Here is a 21808-nt window from a genome sequence, read left to right as displayed (position 1 = left end):
ATCTGAATGTAGCAGACCCACTGACTAAACCTCTTCCACGGCCAAAACATGTGCGACACCAGAACTGTATGGGTGTTAGATTTATTACAATGTAATTCACATGGTGATGTGAGGGCTAGATTATTGACTCTAGTGCAAGTGGGAGACTGTTGGAATTATGCCCTAGAGGCAATAATAAATGTATAGTTATTATTATAATTCCTGTATCAAGATAATAGTTTATTATCCATGCTATAATTGTATTGAATGAAGACTCATTTACATGTGTGGATACATAGACAAAACACCGTCCCTAGCAAGCCTCTAGTTGGCTAGCCAGTTAATCAAAGATAGTCAGTGTCTTCTGATTATGAACAAGGTGTTGTTGCTTGATAACTGGATCACGTCATTAGGAGAATCACGTGATGGACTAGACCCAAACTAATAGACGTAGCATGTTGATCGTGTCATTTTGTTGCTACTGTTTTCTGCGTGTCAAGTATTTATTCCTATGACCATGATCATATAACTCACTGACACCGGAGGAATACTTTGTGTGCATCAAACGTCGCAACGTAACTGGGTGACTATAAAGATGCTCTACAGGTATCTCCGAAGGTGTTAGTTGAGTTAGTATGGATCAAGACTGGGATTTGTCACTCCGTGTGACGGAGAGGTATCTCGGGGCCCACTCGGTAATACAACATCACACACAAGCCTTGCAAGCAATGTGACTTAGTGTAAGTTGCGGGATCTTGTATTACGGAATGAGTAAAGAGATTGAAATAGGTATGCGGATACTGACGATCGAATCTCGGGCAAGTAACATACCGAAGGACAAAGGGAATGACATACGGGATTATATGAATCCTTGGCACTGAGGTTCAAACGATGAGATCTTCATAGAATATGTAGGATCCAATATGGGCATCCAGGTCCCGCTATTGGATATTGACCGAGGAGTCTCTCGGGTCATGTCTACATAGTTCTCGAACCCGCAGGGTCTGCACACTTAAGGTTCGACGTTGTTTTATGCGTATTTGAGTTATATGGTTGGTTACCGAATGTTGTTCGGAGTCCCGGATGAGATCACGGACGTCACGAGGGTTTCCGGAATGGTCCGGAAACGAAGATTGATATATAGGATGACCTCATTTGATTACCGGAAGGTTTTCGGAGTTACCGGGAATGTACCGGGAATGACGAATGGGTTCCGGGAGTTCACCGGGGGGGCAACCCACCCCGGGGAAGCCCATAGGCCTTGAGGGTGGCACACCAGCCCTTAGTGGGCTGGTGGGACAGCCCAAAAGGGCTCTATGCGCCAAGAAGAGAAAATCAAGAGAAAAGAAAAAAAAAGGAGGAGGTGGGAAGGAAGGGGGACTCCCTCCCACCAAACCAAGTCCAACTCGGTTTGGGGGGGGACTCCTCCCCCCTTGGACTCGGCCGACCCCCTTGGGGCTCCTTGAGCCCCAAGGCAAGGTCCCCTCCCTCCCACCTATATATACGGAGGTTTTAGGGCTGATTTGAGACGACTTTTCCACGGCAGCCCGACCACATACCTCCACGGTTTTTCCTCTAGATCGCGTTTCTGCGGAGCTCGGGCGGAGCCCTGCTGAGACAAGGTCATCACCAACCTCTGGAGCGCCGTCACGCTGCCGGAGAACTCTTCTACCTCTCCGTCTCTCTTGCTGGATCAAGAAGGCCGAGATCATCGTCGAGCTGTACGTGTGTTGAACGCGGAGGTGCCCTCCGTTCGGTACTAGATCGTGGGACTGATCGCGGGATTGTTCGCGGGGCGGATCGAGGGACGTGAGGACGTTCCACTACATCAACCGCGTTCACTAACACTTCTGTTGTATGATCTAAAAGGGTACGTAGATCACTCATCCCCTCTCGTAGATGGACATCACCATGATAGGTCTTCATACGCGTAGGAAAATTTTTGTTTCCCATGCGACGTTCCCCAACACTTATGTGGTTAACTTGTGATCTTGCTGAAATTCTGGTTATGAGTTAGACATAGTTGCAACAACAAGATCAAACAGAGTTTGTCAAAGTTTTTCTTTCTCTCTCAGTTTGTCAACTGAGTTGCTTGAGGACAAGCAAGGTTTTAAGCTTGGAGGAATTGATACGTCTCCAACGTATCTACTTTTCCAAACTCTTTTGCCCTTGTTTTGGACTATAATTTGCATGATTTGAATGGAACTAACCTGGACTGACGCTGTTTTCAGCAGAATTGCCTTGGTGTTATTTTTGTGCAGAAATCAAAGTTCTCCAAACGTCCTGAAAATTTACGGGGAGCAGTTCTGGAAAATATCAAAAATATCTGCGCCAAGTTCCACCTCAGCGGGTGGGCCAGTGGGCCACAAGCCCCTGCTCCGCCACCACCCCCCTCATGGCGGTGGGCAGGCTTGTGGGGCCCACAGGCACCTCCGCCCCCAACTCCAGCTCTATAAGTTGTCTTTCGTCCTAGAAAAAATAAAAAGAGAAGTTTTCGTCGCGATTTCGATACGGAGGCGCCGCCACCACCTGTTCTTCATCTGGAGGGCAGATCTGGAGTCCGTCTTGGGCTCCGGAGAGGGGAAATCGTCGCCATCGTCATCATCAACCTTCTTCCCTCTCCAATTCCATGAAGCTCTTCGTCGTTCGTGAGTAATCTATTCGTAGGCTCGCTGGGCGGTGATGAGTAGGACGAGATCTATCATGTAATCGAGTTAGTTTTGATGGGGATTGATCCCTAGTATCCACTATGTTCTGAGATTTGATGTTGCTACTACTTTGCCATGCTTAATACTTGTCACTAGGGACCGAGTGCCATGATTTCAGATCTGAAATTATTATGTTGTCGCCAATATATGTTTGTTTTAGATCCGATCTTGCAAGTTGTAGTTACCTAATATGTGTTATGATCCGGCAACCCCGGAGTGACAATAACCAGAACCACTCCCGATGATGACCATAGTTTGAGGAGTTCATGTGTTCACCAAGTGCTAATGCGTTGGTCCGGTTCTTTATTAAAAGGAGAACCTTAATATCCCGTAGTTTCCTTTTGGACCCCGCTGCCACGGGAGGGATGGACAATAGATGTCATGCAAGTTCTTTTCCGTAAGCACGTATGACGACACACGGAATGCATGCCTACATCACATTGACGAACGGGAGCTAGCCACATATCTCTCCGTGTTATAGCTGTTGCATGATGAATATCATCCAAACAAATCACCGACCCATTGCCTACGAGTTTGTCCTACTACTGTTGTTACTTGCTTTGCTCTGCTGCTGCTACTACTGTTGCTACTATTGTTACTTGTCTTGCTCTGCTGCTACTAGTGTTGCTACTGTTGTTACTTGTCTTGCTCTGCTGCTACTGTTGCTACTACTGTCGCTTGCTATTGTTGCTACTTGCTACTGCTGTCACTACTGTTGTTCCTTGCCACTGCTATTGCTTGTTACACTGCTACTACCTGTTACACTGTTGATTCACCTACCGTTGATGGGAATTGACATCTTCCGTCGATGCGGCAATGAAGATGCCATTGATACAATTGTTAGGAATAGTCTGCCGTTAACAGATCGTTTCTGACACCATTGTTATCATATTACTTTGTTGTTACTAATGTGCTTGCAGATACTAATCTTTCAGGTATGGTTGAATCCGACAAATTCAGCTGCTAATACTCGAGAGTATACTCTCACCTCCTGACTGGCTTATCAACAAATTGGGTCGAATACTCTACCCTCGAAAACTGCTGCGAACCCACGCGCTGGTGGGCCTTCAACAACATTCTTCTAGTTTCGTTGTTGGGGAGTGCTAGTAGCATTCTTCTGGTGCCGTTGCAAGGGAAGGTTTGTTGTCATAAGCATTCGTCTAGCTAACGCCAGAGATTGCACGATCAGGAACCAGCCCAGAGTGAGCTGGTGCGCCTCCCTCCTAGGCCCAAGGCGCAGCAAGAGAGGGAAGGGGGCAAACCCTAGCGCAGATGGGCCTAAGGCCCATCTGGGGTGCGCCACCCCCTCTCTCTTGCCCTGGCCGCCACCACTAGCCCTAGATGGGGCTGCCGCACCCTTTGGGGGTGGGAAACCTAAAGGGGGCGCCCCCTCCCTCTCCCCCTATATATAGTGGAGGTTTTTGCTGATTTGAGACACACGAAATCTGTCTCGGTGCAGCCCTGCTCCTCCTATTCCTCCTCTTCCGCGGTGCTTGGCGAAGCCCTGTCGGAATACCTCGTAGCTCCACCGCCACCACGCCGTTGTGCTGCCATACCTCTCCCTCAATCTCTCCCTCCTCCTTGCTGGATCAAGGCGTGGGAGACATCACCGGGCTGTACGTGTGTTGAATGCGGAGGTGTCGTGATTCGGCACATAGATCGGAACCGACCGCGATCTTAATCCCTGCGAGTATGACTCCATCGACCGTGTTCTAGTAACGCTTCTGCTTAGAGATCTTTAAAGGTATGAAGGTGCTCTACAACCTCTCTCGTTGCTGGTTTCTCCATAGATAGATCCTTGTATGGTGTAGGAAAATTTTGAATTTACTACGTTCCCCAACACTTGCATGGTTCATAGATAACTTTAACGAACACTGTAAAATTGTCCAAATAAGTGTAAGTGCTATGGATGACCTTCTCGTAGGATGACGAGAGAGGACCCATGGTGGTGTATTGATGTGGTGGATGTGTGGACTAGTGTGCGCTCTCTCATAAGGAGACGATAGAGGTATGATACATTGTTGTTGTTTCGATTAGCCAAAGGTCGTAGCTAGCATTTCTGCAGTAAACCCCATAATCACATTCATTGATACATGATGCATATGTAGTTAGTTCTGATGTAAGTCTTGCTGAGTACCTTCGTATCACTATTGCTTATTTACTTTTCTGCAGAGTTGGACGTTGTTCTCTCTATGTTTTCCTGTTGACGTTAACATCGATGGAATAGCTTGGGAACCCACATAGTGGTCTGGCTTGTGTGGTAGGGTCGTTGTAGCTTTTCAGGCTCTTCTAGCCCTTTTAGTAGATGTCTGTACCCAGACATGTAACTTCCGCTTGATGTTTGTATGCTCTAAATGTTGGGTCATGTAACCCCCTATGCTTGTAACATTATACTATGTTGGATATTGGGAGCCTTCTAAATAAATGATGTGTTGTAGAGTTATGTTGTGATGACATGTTGTATCTACACATATCGTGCATATTGTGTATATGTTTGAAATGCATTGGTATGTGTGGGATTCGACACCTAGTTGTGTGCCTTTAGTAGTACTCTTTACGGGGAAATGCCCCTTTATGCTTCCACCGAGCCTTGGTAGCTTGCTACTGCTCTAGACACATTGATTGACCGGCATGTATCCTTCTTTTCTGATCTGTCTATCCCCTCGGGGAAACGTCACGTGGTGTAATGGAGTCCATGTAGCTTGCTACGACTCATCTACACAAGTTGTTTATCGACACCTACATTGATGGGTTATGTATGTTTGTCCTTGTTACGGATGTGCCACTTGGGTTTATAACTAGTCATGTCGACCCGGGTTGTCTGACATATGATTGCTGGCGACATAGTCATATACGTGAGCCCAAAGGCACAAACGGTCCAAGCCAAGGTAAGGTCGCAGCTATGGTGATTGTCGTGCGTGAGGCCAGAAAGTGATATGATGTGTTACAAGCTGGAATTGCATGGCTTAGGATCGGAGTCCCGACACAAATGTGGAAGAAGAAGTACATGACAAGGAGTTTGAGTCCTCTTATGAGGACTACTCTTATGATGAAGATTGATACCTCTTTTATATATCGATAATTTATGAAGTATTCATGCCATGTTTACAGTGATTTTATATGGTTTTGGTGCACTTTTATATGATTTTTAGGAACTAAACTATTGACCTAGTGCCAAGTGCCAGTTTCTGTTTTTTTGGTTACTTTGTGTTTCGCAGAAAATCCATACCAAACAAAGTCCAAATGCCACGGAACTTTACGCTATTTTTATCGACTAGAAGAGACCCAGGGAGCATCGGAGGAGGACCAGATGACACCAAGGGGAGGCAATACTGTGGGTGACGCCCTAGGGGCGACACCTAAGCTTGTGGGACCCTCGGGCACTGATACGTCTCCAACGTATCTATAATTTTTGATGGTTTCATGCTATTATCTTGTCAAACTTTGGATGTTTTGTATGCCTTTTATATCTTTTTTGGGACTAACTTATTAACTCAGTGCCAAGTGCCAGTTCCTGTTTTTTCCGTGTTTTTGACCCTTTTGAGAGGGGGATTTTAAACGGTGTCCAAACGGAATACTTCCGAAAATATTTTTTCCGGAATAGAAGATACGCATCAAGCTTGAGAACCAAGACAGGGGCCAGCAGGGGACCCCACAAGCCCCCTAGGCGCGGCCAGGGGGCACGCGCCTAGTAGGCTTGTGGGCTCCCTGGGCCTCCCCTGCCCTAGCTCCTTTGCCTATATATTCCCTAAAATCCTAGAAAATATAAAGATATCAACGAAAACACTGGGGCACGTTTTGGTGCCCTGCCGGAGGGGGGATTCGGATACGGAGGGCTTCTTCATCAACACCATGACCTCTCTGATGATGCGTGAGTAGTTCACCATAGACCTACGGGTCCATAGCTAGTAGCTAGATGGCTTCTTCTCTCTCTTGGATCTTCAATACAAAGTTCTCCATGATCTTCATGGAGATCTATCAGATGTAATCTTCTTTGCGGTGTGTTTGTCGAGATCCGATGAATTGTGGATTTATGATCAGATTATCTATTAATCTTATTTGAGTTTCTTCTGATCTCTCTTATGCATGATTTCATATCCTTGTAATTCTCTTCGAGTTGTGGGTTTTGTTTGGCCAACTTGATCTGTGATTCTTGCAATGGGAGAAGTGCTTGGTTTTGGTTTCATACCGTGTGGTGACCTCACCCGGTGACAGAAGGGGTAGCGAGGCGCGCATCATTTTGTTGCCATCAAGGGTAAAAAGATGGGGTTTTCATCATTGGTTTGAGTTTATCCCTCTACATCATGTCATCTTCCTTAAAGCGTTACTCTGTTCGTCATGAACTCAATACACTAGATGCATGCTGGATAGCGGTCGATGTGTGGAGTAATAGTAGTAGATGCAGAAAGTATCGGTCTACTTGTCTCGGACGTGATGCCTATATGTATGATCATTGCCTTAGATATCGTCATGACTTTGCACGGTTCTATCAATTGCTCGACAGTAATTTGTTCACCCACCGTAATATTTGCTATTTTGAGAGAAGCCTCTAGTGAACACTATGGCCCCCGGGTCTACTTCACACCATATTTTCAATCGTACTCTTTTACTTCGTTGCACTTTCCGCCTTCAGATCTCACTTTGCAATCAATCTTGAAGGGATTGACAACCCCTTTATAGTGTTGGGTGCAAGCTCTTTTGTGTTTGTGCAGGTACTCTGGACTTGACGAGATTCTCCTACTCGATTGATACCTTGATTCTCAAACTTAGGGAAATACTTACTGCTCCTGTGCTGCATCACCCTTTCCTCTTCAAGGGAAAACCCAACGCAAGCCAAGTCTCCGTCAATGTGCCAATTTCTGTCGCTCTTGTTTGAGAAGTAGCAGGCACCACCCCCTCGCGTGATTCCAATGCTAAATTTTTTGATAAATACCCAAACCTCCAGAAAGGAACCTAGATGAATTTTCCGTCACTGCAGCCTTTGTTCCGAAGCGATCTCAACTGAAGCTCTAATCCTGCAACCTACAGGAGGGGGAAGTCATCACCGGAGGCCATCTTCATCATCCCCGCTGCCTCCATGACGAAGAGGAAGTAGTTCACCCATGTGGTTGAGAGTATGTACCAGTAGTTATGTGTTTATGTCTCTCTCCTGTGATCTTGATAGGAACGATCTTGATGTACCATGAGATAGGTTAATGTAGGGGAATCATATGGTGGTCTTCCCTTTGTTATAATGAATTGAGCCTCGCCCTTTGAGGTTTTATTTTTATCGGATTGACTATACACTTGTGCAGAAAAGTCTAGCTATGACATGAAAAAAAAGGGACATGCTGGCGTGGACACCCGACGCCACCAATATGGCGCCACTTTTAGAATATAGTGGTGGCATTGGAGACGATGCCAATAGTATTTTATATACCTATGGGGTAGGACAAAGTGGCACGCCGACACTGACATATTTAGCTAATAAAAAAACACTATTAGCTTCACAAACTAAATGTTTAAGCTATTCACAAAAGATGCTAAACGATTAGGCTATTCACAAAAGATGCCAAACTTTTAAGCTATTCACAAAAGATGTTACCAGCTATTGGAAGTATGCCCTAGAGGCAATAATAAAGTAGTTATTATCATATTTACCTGTTCCTAATAATCGTTCATTATCCATGCTATAATTGTACTTATTGGAAACTCAAATACATGTGTGGGTACATAGACAATTAACAAAGTGTCCCTAGTATGCCTCTATTGAACTAGCTCGTTGATCAAAGATGGCTAAGGTTTCCTAGCCATACACATGAGTTGCATTTGTTAACGGATCATTAGGAGAATGATGTGATGGACAAGATACAAACCTTAAGCATAGTGTTTGATCGTATCCAGTTTACTGTTATTGTTTTCTTCATGTCAAGTATTTGTTCCTAAGACCATGAGATCATGCAACTCCCTGACATCGTAGGAATGCCTTGTGATTATCAAATGTCACAACATAACTGGGTGGTCATAAAGATGCTCTATAGGTATGTTCGAGGGTGTCTATTGGGTTGGCATGGATCGGGACTAGGATTTGTCACTTCGTATGACGGAGAGGTATCTGTGGGGCCACTCGATAATACAACACCAAAAGAAGCTTGCAAGCATTGCGACTAAGGAGTTGGTCACAGGATCTTGTATTATTGGACGAGTAAAGATACTTTCCGGTAACGAGATTCAACTAGGTATGGAGATACCGACGATCGAATCTCGGGCAAGTAACATACCGCTGGACAAAGGGAACTGCATACGGGACTGATTGAATCCTTCACATATCACAATTCGACCGATAAAAATATTCATGGAATATGGGGGAACCAATATGGGCATCCAAGTCCCGGTATTGGTTATTGACCGGAGAGGTGTCTCGGTCATGTCCACATGATTCTCGAACTCGTAGGGTCCGCACACTTAACGATCGGTGTTGATATAGTATTATTGGGTTATGTATATTGGTAACCAAATGTTGTTCGGAGTCCCGGATGATATCCCAGACATCATGAGGAGCTCCGGAATGGTCCGGAGGTAAAGATTTATATATGGGAAGTCATATTTTGGCTACCGGAAAAGTTTCAGGTTTTTTTGGTATTGTATCGAGAAGCTTCTAGAACGTTTCGGAAAATTCTGGAGGAGTCTGGAAGTCCATCAAGGGTTCCACTATGTCCCAAGGGTTTTCATGGGCTTAGGGGATACGCTCTGACTTATTGGGCCAGGCGCACAACTCCCTCAAGGCCCATGTAGTTGGGAAAGGTGGAAAGTCCACCTTTTTATGGAAGGGAATGAGGAGGACTAGGATTCCACCTCCTCCTAGCTTGGCTGCGCCTAGGGCTTGTAGGGGCTATTCCCCACATGCATCCGCCTATATATATAGAGTGGAGGGGGCGCCCCAAGAGTACACACCAAGCCCTTGGCGCCCATGTCTCTCCCTAGACCGTTTTCTCCCCTGTTTGCGGTTTCGTAGCGCTCGGCGTAGCCCTGTTTGAATAACACCACCACCGCCGCTACCATGTCGTGGTGCTTCCGGAGAACTTAAGCTACTACTTCACCTTCGCTCGCTAGATTGAGGCGGTGAAGTCATCATCGAGTTGTACGTGTGCTGAACGCGGATGTGTTGTCCGTTCGGCACTTGATCGAGATGTGATTGGATCGTGGGACGGATCGTGATTGGATCGTGAAGACGTTCGACTACATCATCCACGTTTCATAATGCTTCTGCTTAGCAATCAACAAGGGTATGTAGATACACTCCCCCTCTCTTAGCTGCTGATGTCCATAGATTGATCTTGGGTGCGCATAGGAATTTTTTTGTTTCTCATGCAATGTTCCCCAGCAATGGCATCATGAGCTAGGTCTATGCATAGATAACATGCACGAGTATAACACAAAGTGTTAGTGGTCGTAGATCGATGTTCAAATTGCTTACTTTCTTCGTCTTATTTTGATTCAGTGGTATTTTGGGATGAAGGGGCCCGGAGCGGCCTTACTCGTCCACGTACGAGAGACCGATTCCATCGACTAACATGCAACATGTTGCATAAAGATGGTCGGCGGGTGTCTGTCTCTCCCACTTTAGTTGAATGGGATTCGACAGAGGCGGTCCTTGTAGAAGGTTAAATAGCAACTTGCTTATCACCGTTGTATCTTTTGCGTAGGTAAGAATGGTTCTTGCTAGTTACCCATAGCAGCCACGTAAAACATGCAACAACAAAGTAGAGGATGTCTAACTTGTTTTTGCATGGTATGTTGTGATATGATATGTCCAAGGACATGATGAGATATATGTGATCTATGAGATGATAATTTTTTGTGTAGATTATCACGACTTGCATGTCGATGAGTACGGCAACCAACAGGAGCCATAGTGTTGTCTTTAATTATTTCTGCTTTTTTTCTTTATTTGATTGCTATGAGTTAGCAATAGTGGTAGAAGCATAGTTGGCGTGACAACCTCAATGCCGACAGGATGATGGAGATCATGGTTTTACGGTATTGTTTGTGCCATCGCAACAACTTGGCATGCTCTTTATTTTGGAACAGACGTTTCAACTGTAATATTATAGGAGCATACCACATAACCTTGGAACGAACCCTCTTCCTAGAGCGCTCGCCCTCAACATCACCAGGGTCATCGCGGCTGATCTTAAAGCGCAATGCACCGCATACCAGGCATGCATTCAAATTCGCGTACTCCTCGCCGCGGCAGAGGATGCAGTCTTTAGGGCATGCATGTATCTTCTGCACCTCTAATCATAGAGGGCAGACAACCTTATTTGCTTTGTACGTACTCGCATGCAATTTGTTATCCTTTGGAAGCATCTTCTTTATCATTTTCAGTAACTTTTCGAATCCATTGTCAGATACATCATTCTTTGCCTTCCATTACAGCAATTCTAGTGTGGTACCCATCTTTTTATTGTCATCTTTGCAATTTGGCTACACCAAATTTTTGGGATCCTCTAACATGTGCTCCAATTTAAACCCCTCCTTTTCACTTTCGCAGTTTCTTTGTGCATCAATAATGGCCCGACCAAGATCATCAGCAGGCTCATCTGATGCGAAGCCTCTTTATTAATGGCATATTTCTTAATCTTTCTAATCTTCAAGCGCATTGCATCCATCTAGATCTTGTGATCATCGACGACACCGACAACATACAGCTCCAATTTCATATTCTCTTCTTCAATTATTTTCAATATTTCTTTCAAATAATTGTTTTATTTTTTAACTAAATTTAACTTCTTGACAAGAGGGTCGGTTGCAATTTCCGGTTCACATACCTCCTAGATAAAAATATCTATGTCAATTTAATGGGTATAATTATCATAAACACGAAATGAAACAAATAGTTATAAGAAATATACCACATCCTAATCATAAACCGGACAAGGGCCGATGGGAACGGATGTGAAAACCATGACACTATATATAACAAACAATCATACAAATAAAAAAATTATATGAGTAACTATCTAAATCATACAAATAAGATTTTTTTATAAAAAGGATAAGAACAAGAAGCTCACCAAGGTGATGCCGGTGACGGGACGGTGCGGGCAATCGACGACAGTGATGACGGGGACGGGGAGGCACTAAGTAAACCACACCTACACATATGCAAACTACGAAGTTAATTTGAGCTCAGATTGCATATAAATCAAATACATCTTTCACATAATTACTTCCAAGCTAAAACCCACAAATCACTATACTTATAAAGCATGAAAAGAGCTAAACTAGCAATGAGAGATGACAGAATGAATTTGTTAACCTTTTAGAACCTTTGGATAGATGGGTGCCGCTAACCTTGAGAAATCTTGGCAAAAATGGAGGGTAATGAACTCGAACTTGAGGAAAGAAGCAGAGAGGAGAGAAAGCTTAGACTCGGGCTAGACGAAGCACATGATCAACTTTATATAGGAAGACTCTAGTCCCGGTTGGTATCGCCAACCGGGACTAGAGTCCCACTAGAACCGAGACTAATCCTGGCCGTGTGTCCCCGTCCGTTCCTAGCCGTTGGTATCGGAACTAATGCTCATATTAGTCCCAGGTCCAAACCCAGTCAGGACTAGAGCATGTTTTTACTAGTGTGTATTCCTAATACGTATATATGTAGATGGACTGCAGAGTTTATTGATTTACATGGCAATCGTAATCATCATGTCAAACAAATAGAGAAAATAAGGAAAGGGCAATACCAATATCTAAACAAGATAGTAAGATAAATCTAGCAGCTCCAAGATCATTTGGAGCACTCAGGAAACCAACCGAGTCATTTGATCTCCTTGCTAACCCTTCTTTGCATTTGATGTGCATGCAGGTATGCTGAAAACATTCACGTTTTGCATTTGATAGCCAACGAGCCGCTGGCTCCCGGTGTGTCCCTGGATACCTTGAAAAGGTACTACCGAGACGCCCACAACACAGTCAGGAGGCACATGCTCGTTCCAGTGCCCCGGGCCCCGGTTTTGGAAACCTTCAAAAAGTTTGCAATCAGTTTTTTAAAGTTTTGGGAAACTTCTAGAAGGTTCTAAGGTTTTGTGAGAAACTTCTAGAAGTTTCTAATCAGTTTTTTCCAGTTTTCAGACACTTCTAGAAGGTTCCCTAAATTGGTTTTTTTCTTAATTTTTTCTGTTTCTTTTTATTTTCTGTTTTTATTTTAAAAAATGTTCTGGATTTCAAAAAAGGTTCTAGATTTTCAAAAAAAATGTTCTGTATTTTCATAGAATGTTTTCAAATTCCAAAACTTTTATTGTTTTAAAAAAAATGTACTGCATTTTTCAAAAATGTTCTATATTTTCATTAAAAATCCTGTATTTTCAAGAAAATATTCTGGATTATCAAAAAATGTTCTATGAATTAAATTTGTTTGATTATTCAAAATGTTCTGGGTTTTCAAAATATGTTCTTGATTTTCTAAAAATGTTCATCATTTCCAAAAATTATTCTTAAGATTCGAAATACGTTTTTGCCTTTTCAAAAAATGTCTGGATCTTCAACAAATGTTCGTGATTCTCAAAAATGTTCTTAATTTAAAAAAAAAATGTTCGGTAGTTATCTAATATGTTCAAAGCTTCTAAATACGTTCCCTTTTTCCCTAGTTTTGCGGAAATTTCAAAATTTGGGAACTTCAAAATTTCCTCCTAAATTTAAAAATTGTTCATGTTTTCATTTTTAGGAGTTTCAAAAAATGTTCGGGTTTTTGTTCACAAATTTCTCTCAACATTGTTCTTCAATTTCGAAAAAAAATTGCTTTTTACAAAAATGTTCCCGTTTTGAAAAAAATCTCAAATTTTCAAAAGAAAATATGTTTTCATATTTCGTTCGGGAGTCTTGAAAAAATGTTCCGTTTGAAAAATCCAAAATTTAAAAATGTTCATCTTTTCTAATTTCATTGTGGTGTTTCAAAAATGTTCGCATGCAAAAGTTGTTCCTGTTTCCAAATTTTGTTTTGGAATTTGAAATATTGTTCCTATTCAAGATTTTGGGTAGTTTAAAAAATGTTCGCTTCTCTAAAATCCATTTGCATGTTTAAAAAATGTTTGAGTTTCCCATTTGATAAAACATTAACTTTTTGTTTTTGAAAAAAAAAATTGCGGTCGAATTTTTTTAAAACATTCGGATCGGCGTTTAGGTGTCTTCAGGTTTTGTGAACATGAAAGCTCGCTAGCTCGAGTGGCTAGAATCATATGCTTTGAAGCAGCCGGTCTTTGGGTTCGAAACTTGGCAGCGCATCCTTTTTTATTACGGCTGTCGCTAGCCAGATGGGCTGGCTGCCCAGTCGCATCTTCGTGGGCTGGTAGAGCTCCGCAAGAATGGATACATCTCCTTCAGCCTGGGCGTTTGGGTATTTTGGATATTTTGATTCGGGTAGGTCGGATTATGGGTAATTCGGATACTCAAAAATGAGAACCGGAATTTTTTCTGCCAAACAAGTACCCCGAACCAAATTACCCAAAATTCCTGTTCGGGTAATTCGGTACCCAAAAAACCCCAAAATATTCGGAGCACATATCAAATTTTGGTATGAATAATTTGGGTAGTGTGGGTATTTTGAATAGATTGGCTATTTTCGTTGGTTGGGTAACATGTTAGTGTAATAATAGCATGAATAATTAGGATAGTATGAATAATTCGGGTAGCGGCTAGAATGGAACCCGGACCCTAACTCGAAAACTGAATAGCCAGAAAATGAGAACCGAACCCTAACCCGATACCCGAGTTACCCGACAATTCTGGTAATTCGGTTCGGTTCGGATTCGGGTAGCGGCTTAGGGTACCCAAATGCCTAGGCTGACATCTCCTTAACAAATGCTTGAGGCAGATAAATCTACAATATTGAATGAATAAACTAGCAACTACTTTGATAAATAGTAAGAGCAATTGACACACCCCAAGAAGAGAACTTTATGTAATTGTTTTTGGGTAAAGTTAATTTTTGATGTAAAAAAATCATTGGGGGGGAGGTAAAGATGAATTTATGATGTAGGGTTGATTTTTTTATTAACTAAGTGGCGTTTCTATGTTAATTCACCAAGAAGAGTCATTGTGCTATGAATCCAGGACAGATAGATTTTTCATACCATGCTAGGCGTCTCTGCAAATTTGTTTTTATGGTTTCCATCTACCCCTTATGTGTACCATATTGGCTGCTCGGCCTCCTGCTTGTATCCTAGGGCATTGCACCGCGAAAAAAGTAAATCAAAGGCGAAGGTATCTATTGCTGAAGGATCAACCACTCCTCCCTTGATAGATATTGGTGCAGCCAATTCTAGTATAAACCCATGAACCTTTTACGATTGTATAGAAATAAATACGACTGCCACAATGTAGGCCCCATGGATGCACCAACAACGTTTCTCAATTTGTGTATAGAGGGAGTGGGTTGTGTGCAAAAATGGTGAGAGTCAATCTCGCATAGAAAGTACACGTATTCAATTTCATAGCAATGTTTTTAGATAAATATATTTTGAATCATAAATTCAATTTAGGATTTTTTTTTTGTATACTTGAATTTCTCGCAACACGGTCTTTAAAACAAGATCAATATTGGATACATTCAGATTAATTTAGATTTCAGTCAATTTTTTCAGTTATTTCTTTTGTTTAATTTCACATTTCAATTATTTCACAAAATGTCGGTAAAAACAATCAACACATAGCTAAGTTATGTATATTGATTTCATGAACTATTTAACACACTGTAATCATTTTTCTCGATTTTAGAACAAAAAACATATGTTTCACACATGTTTTGATCATATTTGAAATAAGTTTCAAACACAAGACATTAGTTATAAACAATATATTTAATTTTTTGAAATGATTTAAATTCACTTTTTAAAATAATTTATATCGATGTTGTAAAATAGGAAACCTTTGTGAAAATATTTGAATACTAACTCAAATTATTTTTGTGCAAAAATAAATAATTTTATTTAAATACCGGAACAACTAAAATCACTTCTTTGAAATAATTGACACTCATTGTTTTGAAATAATTGATATGACTTTTTAAAAATATGACATATTTCAATAATAATTTAAATTATTCTGGAAATATTTGCAATATGAAACTTGTGAAATATGCCACGAAAAAGTAAAAGTTGTGAAATTTATGTCAGTTGGTTCAATCAATTTTCAAAGAAAAAAAAGACATTTCGTTTATTTCACTCAATTTCATAACGTGTAAGTTCCATTAACATTACATTGTCTAAGATGAAATTAAAAACATATTTGAATTATGTCACTCAACTTATGAAAAAAATTGCATTTTAATTATGTCACATATAATTCACGCATATTTGAATTATTTCAGAAAGACTGAGCACATATTTCAGTTATAAGTCTAATCGTCAGGATTTCAAATATATAGAAATAATTCAAAATGGACTCATGAAACTTGCAACTTTTTAACCATAACTCCAAATTCAATGAAACTCTATCATTGTAAAAAAAACAGGGCCTTAAGTGAGATGTGTAGACATGATATTGTTATATACATACCCAGGTATGGTCACATTGTTTGTTAAACATTATCAAAGCAATTAAGAAAAATTTGTAACAAGGAATTAATAAGCAGCAGACGATCAATGTGTTTTTTTGTGAAGAGAAAGCAACCAACGATCAATTTGATTGGCACTCATCACTTCGACGCCACATAACAAGGAATAAGCAGTCAATTACTTTCTTTCAAAAAAAAGCAGCAGCAGCCAATTCATTTTCTTCGTCGACAAACTCGCCAGCTGTATATGTCGGTGGAGGCTTAGTAGAAGCTCGTTGACCACGACACCTTCACGCTCACCACAGCACCGTTGCAGAAGCGGTACTCTTTCTCTCTGCAGCCATGAACGGTCGCCTTGAACGGGACAGGCGGTCTCCCCTCCATGAAATCGATGAAGAGCGTGTCGTCGAACGGCACGGCTGCGATGAACCGCTGTGGGTGCTTCCCGGGCGAGGCGATGAAGCCATCACAGTCGCACTGCTCGCCGGCGAAGAGGTACAGGCTCTCTGAAACTGCGGTGTACCCACACATCTTCAGCTCAAAGCCTCCAGCGGGCACCTTGGTGAAACACAGCTCTATGGTGGCCTCCAGCGCTCTCCGAAACACGATGAGATCAAAGATGAGAGTGCCGTTGGTGCCATCCAGGGTGCACTCCAGCTCCGTGTCGTACACGCAACGGCTCTCCACGAAATCACAGCACCCATCCACCAGAGTCACGTCTTCCGTGGGTCCCTTGGCTCTCACATCTATTTCCATCAGGCAATCGACTGTCATCGAAATGCCTCTGCTAGGGCTCAGCAAAGCCAGGTAATCACTGGTCTGAAACTCAACAAGGGAATCGATATTATTATTTTTATTTTTGTGGAAGAATATATATACCAGGGGAAGACGATCAAGGTGTAACTACGCAATCCAATTAGTCGAGGCACCAAATGAAAATTAAGCGTTTTCAAAGGAAATAGTCAAAGATAGATCTGCATGAACATCTAATTTAGTTTATCATGTAATTTAATTCAAGGGAAGTAATTCACAATATTAAGGAATTTCAAAACTGGGAGCACTAACTTTTTCTAGGTCTGATGAGTAAAGGTACGAAAGTAGCAACATGGCATGACTTCATTATTAATACTCAAATGCAAAAGCCTAGCAAACAATGTATTTCACGTGACTGACACAATAAGCGTGCTTGTTGTGCTAAGCATCATTTTCCTAATTTCCTAATTTTTATTGGTCATTTAGAGGTACTTAAACTGAAATACGAAAATTAGAAGTCCCACAGCCTCTGCCTAAGCATAGCACTGCCTGCTTGCAGTGAGTGCAGGAACACAACATAAACGTGACCATTGCATTGCTCATGAATATAGAGTATATGTTACACGGCGCAAGACATGCATAACTGAAATTGCAAGAAAATACAGAAAGCTAAGAGTCATGACAGAGTTGAGTCCTACATGAGATGTGCATGTGGTGTTGTCATATGACTAGCCATTCATGCAACAGTACCATGAAGAATGGCTGGCTAACAAAAGCAATGAGCGAATGACAATGACGGGAGGGGGTGGCAACCTAGGGGACATCCGGACATGTGAGAACCAACTCGTCAATTCATTCTCCTGCCACTGACAACTAACCGCAAAAAATGGAAATAGGCCTTCTGCAACAATTTAGTTTCTCAAACATTCCTAGACCTAGAATTTTCTACAGCTGGAGGACAACATTGAATAAACTGAAATTTCAAAAACAAAATTCAATACCTGCCTAGACAAATAGCTTAACCAGACAGCATATATATTGGTGCAGCATTACTCCAACCTGGCTGTTGGAAGAATCCAACCTAACTGAAGCATACTTTCTATATAAGACGTGAAGCATTACTCCACATATTAGACTGGTAACGTACCAGCCAAATATATCATCCTAGCAATTGATTCATCAGCAGTTACTTCCCAATCAAATTAACATTTCTCAACCATACCATGTAACTAAATTCACCATCCAAGTGGAAAATCAACGATCATAAGAAATCAGCACTCATATATCATACTAGACAGAAGGGTATACAGATTAGTTACCTTGTTAACAATGATTGGGTTATCACGAGATCGACTGAAAACGTAGTTGCGCTGATAGTCTTCCGCATCACGAATTGCAATAAACCCATACACCTCAATTGGCCCACCCACATCTTCCAGATATGATTTCAACTTAATACAAAAGACTTGGAGCATAGCACGTGGCTTATGGAAACACCGAAGCTCGTTTGAAGATGCACAGTGACTGTACCGCATCGGTGGCAAGACAGCTAGTCAAAAGGTAGAGAAAGATTCAAGACACATTTATGTTTGTGTGCGAAATGAGTAATTAATGAAGTGTTAAAATCAATAACTCACTTGGACATAATTTGTTCATCTGGTAATAACCATGCCAATAGAGGCCCCCGGTATGCCTACAATCCCTAGAAGACTGTGGAAGAATGTGCATGACAGTGTTAATACCTAGCTCAATAGAAGAATCACCCAATGCTGATCTCATCAACAGTAACCGCTTGATATATTCAATGGGACTAACCCTCTCAACAATTCCCAACCCTGGTACATACACGGAAATATATATTAGTGGATAGGTACTTAGAGTGCTTTCTTGACATGTTGCATCAAGGTCTACAATAGGAAACACACATGATCCGACAAATACACACGCAACATATACTGGTGGATGGGCACTTATCAGTCTCCCTTGGGTCGAAGTTGTGTCAAGTTCTAAGAATTAAGAACATAAATGCATGCACAAATACACACAGAGAAACCAAATTATGCAGGGAAGAGAGGGGCGACTTTACTAGAAAGCAGAATTGAGAAATCAAACATTATAACAGTGAGAAGTTGTTTCCTGATGTGTGCTTCTCTGTAGAAGCCAATGATATATTCTCGGAGTATAACATGTTAAACGGCAGTGGTTTCAACATTTTTTTCTTGTCCTTATGTTGATTACCAAACTACATATGTACTGCAATGCATAAAATGATTGAACTACTGCACCTTTCGTTGCTCTACATGGAAAAGCACTTTTGGCGCTTCCAGTTACTCACTGTTTTATTTTTGGGGAAATAGTGCCTAGCTGTCCACAGGTAAGTTTATCTTCATGTTCCACACTCATTTATGGCATGTCAGAATTTGTTTATTTGGCGCCAAAACTGAAAACACATTCATGATCCCACTGAAGGCTGAATTTCTGCCGTATATTTCCCCCTCCGGAGTAGGTCATTTTGGTATTGTTGTGAGTATCATCTACCAAACATACAGATTACTACTCCCTCTGTAAACAGAGGTAATAGTTTACTACTATTAACTGATGACTACATAGAATTTCCTCGAGTGACAATTGTGTAAATATCTCCAATTAAAAAGGAACATGCAGAGAGAGACAGAGAGAGAGAGAGAGATGTTACCATCATCCAATTTTAGCTCATCAACTGGATTACCCCCAATTGAGAGAAAATCCTCGTTATCGGGCATATTTTGAAGATTCTTCTTGCTGAGAACGCAGCCATCTATGATATTATCATCTGCAGCAGCAGCAGCAGCACTAACATCGTCACTGTAGCCATTGTCAGCAGCAGGGGAGTAAAGCAACCGATGGCCAATATGTGTTGCCCTGATTCTATCCTCATGCTTCTGAAATCCTTCACAGCTCAGCATGAGAAGAGCCATTGATCGACAGCGAGCAAACCTATAAAATCACAGTGGAGAATGAGAAAAGTAGAGAAAGCTCGGATGGTACTTTGTAAGGCAGAGAAAGTGGATTCCTTGTATGCATTAATTCATCAACACAAGCTACTATTAATTAAGAAATACTGCCTCGGTTCCAGAATATAAGACGTTCTGGTATTTCGCCTCCAAACGAAAAGACAAAAAATCAACATCACCGGCGTACGTAATACGACGAAATCGACCAAGGGAAGAGGAAGAGTATGCAGCAGTCGAGGAACATCGGAAATGCTGCCTGTCAAAAATGCGGGAGAGCACAAGAGAAACATACACAAGGGAAGTGATGAAGCTGACCTGAAGTAGAGAACCCGGCCACTCGACGGATGTCTGGAACAAATCGAGTGCCTAAACCCTGAACCTGAAGTCAAACAACCGGAGGCAGGTAAGTAAAACATCCTTGTACTAGATAAACTAGAGTGGTGAAAACTGGAAAACAATCATCAACATGCTGCTTGCTGCACTAGGAAGAGGAGTAGAACGAAGACATACTTTGCTTGCTCCGCTGACGAGAACTGCTTAGGGTTTCTTACTTACGAGAGCATTGATGAGCATGGACTGGAGCAGGTGCAGATCAGCAAGCTGCTCGGCAGGTCAAGGCACATACGTACCTCCGAAGCGATCGGTTGAGCGGAGCCGTCCAGGGACCCTGCCCGAGGCGACCACCACTCGCCGGGGGAGTGGCAGCTTTCCTCTCGTGCCGCGCGGCCTGGGGGACTGCGGGTGGGGCGGGGTGGGAGGCAGTACGGCGGAGGCGGGGTGGGGCGGCGGAGGCGGGGCGGGGTGGGAGGCAGGGGAGGGCCGCTGGGGGGGAGGCAGGGCGGCCGGTGGTGGAAGCGGCGGCGGCGAGACGTCGAGTCGTTGTTGAGCTGTAGCCAGTAATTGGTATAGAAAAGGCTGCGGAGAAGCCCCTCTTCAGCGACTTGGACCGCGGCCCACTAAGCACTGTCGCTCGCTCGCTTGTAGCGCTCCTTTCCGGTGTTTCCTATTTCGCGCCACAGGCGCGCATTTTCGATAACTGGCGCCTGTGGCACTCATAAATGGGCTGGCCCATCAAGGCAACGTACAACAGTTTTTTTTTTAAATTGTTTGAACTTATTTTAGTATTTACAAACATTTTCTAAATTTGAGCGAGCACTTTTAAGGTTGATGAACTTTAATGGATATCGACGAGTTTTATTGAATTTTGATGAACATATTTTTTTAAAATGGATGAAATTTTAATATTTATGAACTTTTTCCAGTCCAGTGAACTTTTTCTAAAAATACATGAACTGTTTTTGAATTTTCTTCAATTTTAACAAATTTACTTCACTCTTTAAAAGTTTAATGAACTTTTCCTCAATTGGATGAACTTGTTTTTCATTTTCAATGAACTTGTTTTCAAATTGATGATTTTTTTAAAAAATTGTTGAACCTTCTTTAAAGATATGAACTTTTTTTCAAATGGACGAACCTTTTTTGATTTCATATTTTTATTTTCATAACAAACAAATCAAAAATCAAAAAATGGATAGCACTCTAATGGGCCGGCCCATTCTAGCAGCGTTGCACGCGTCGTATCGTTAACGGGCGTGTGCAGCGTTGCATAGGAGCTCTCCTCCTTTCCAAGGAAACGAAACGAGGAACGTTTGGGAAGTGCTCCTCGTGTCACAATTGTCACGTGACGTAGACACAAAGAGTGTCTGGTTTTTCTTTTCCGCTTTGTGGTTTCATACCTTTTATAATTCATCCCTCCTTGCATACTGGCAAGCTCCGGCAAAGACTCGTGTTGCTCTCGAGGGCGATGCGAATAGCAGGTTCTTTCATGTCTTCGCGTCCTC

The 21808-nt window shown here is 42.2% G+C and overlaps 1 protein-coding gene across 3 annotated transcripts; it reads right to left on the bottom strand.

Moving 5' to 3' along the window:
* Positions 1-16197: 16197 nt before the first annotated feature.
* LOC123404184 lies at positions 16198-20701 on the bottom strand. 3 transcript variants are annotated; one of them, XM_045098117.1, is made up of 6 exons: positions 20597-20701; positions 20283-20346; positions 19670-19950; positions 18612-18809; positions 18294-18523; positions 16198-17040 (listed from the first exon to the last, which is right to left on the bottom strand). In XM_045098117.1, the coding sequence occupies exons 3-6, from the start codon at positions 19929-19931 to the stop codon at positions 16483-16485; spliced, it is 1248 nt and encodes a 415-aa protein (XP_044954052.1). In that variant the 5' UTR covers positions 19932-19950; positions 20283-20346; positions 20597-20701; the 3' UTR covers positions 16198-16482. The 3 variants fall into 3 exon arrangements, with proteins under 3 accessions (XP_044954052.1, XP_044954044.1, XP_044954038.1); XM_045098109.1 differs by having other exon boundaries at positions 20478-20683; XM_045098103.1 differs by having other exon boundaries at positions 20283-20685.
* Between the last annotated feature and the right edge of the window lie 1107 nt (positions 20702-21808).

The sequence above is a fragment of the Hordeum vulgare genome, chromosome 1H, assembly GCF_904849725.1.
Source record: "Hordeum vulgare subsp. vulgare chromosome 1H, MorexV3_pseudomolecules_assembly, whole genome shotgun sequence".
In the NCBI taxonomy this organism is placed as follows: domain Eukaryota; kingdom Viridiplantae; phylum Streptophyta; class Magnoliopsida; order Poales; family Poaceae; genus Hordeum; species Hordeum vulgare.
Note: the sequence above shows the minus strand (reverse complement) of the source record. Positions and strands in the feature narration are given on the sequence as shown.

Bases quoted from the DNA above. Each gene is read 5' to 3' on its own strand.
- LOC123404184 (XM_045098103.1), bottom strand. From the start codon at position 20,383: ATGTTTTACTTACCTGCCTCCGGTTGTTTGACTTCAGGTTCAGGGTTT. The intron at 18,810-19,669 runs GTAACATCTCTC...TGTATGTACCAG, and splicing joins TGAGCTAAAATTGGATGATG to GGTTGGGAATTGTTGAGAGG. The intron at 18,524-18,611 runs GTGAGTTATTGA...CCTTTTGACTAG, and splicing joins GATGAACAAATTATGTCCAA to CTGTCTTGCCACCGATGCGG.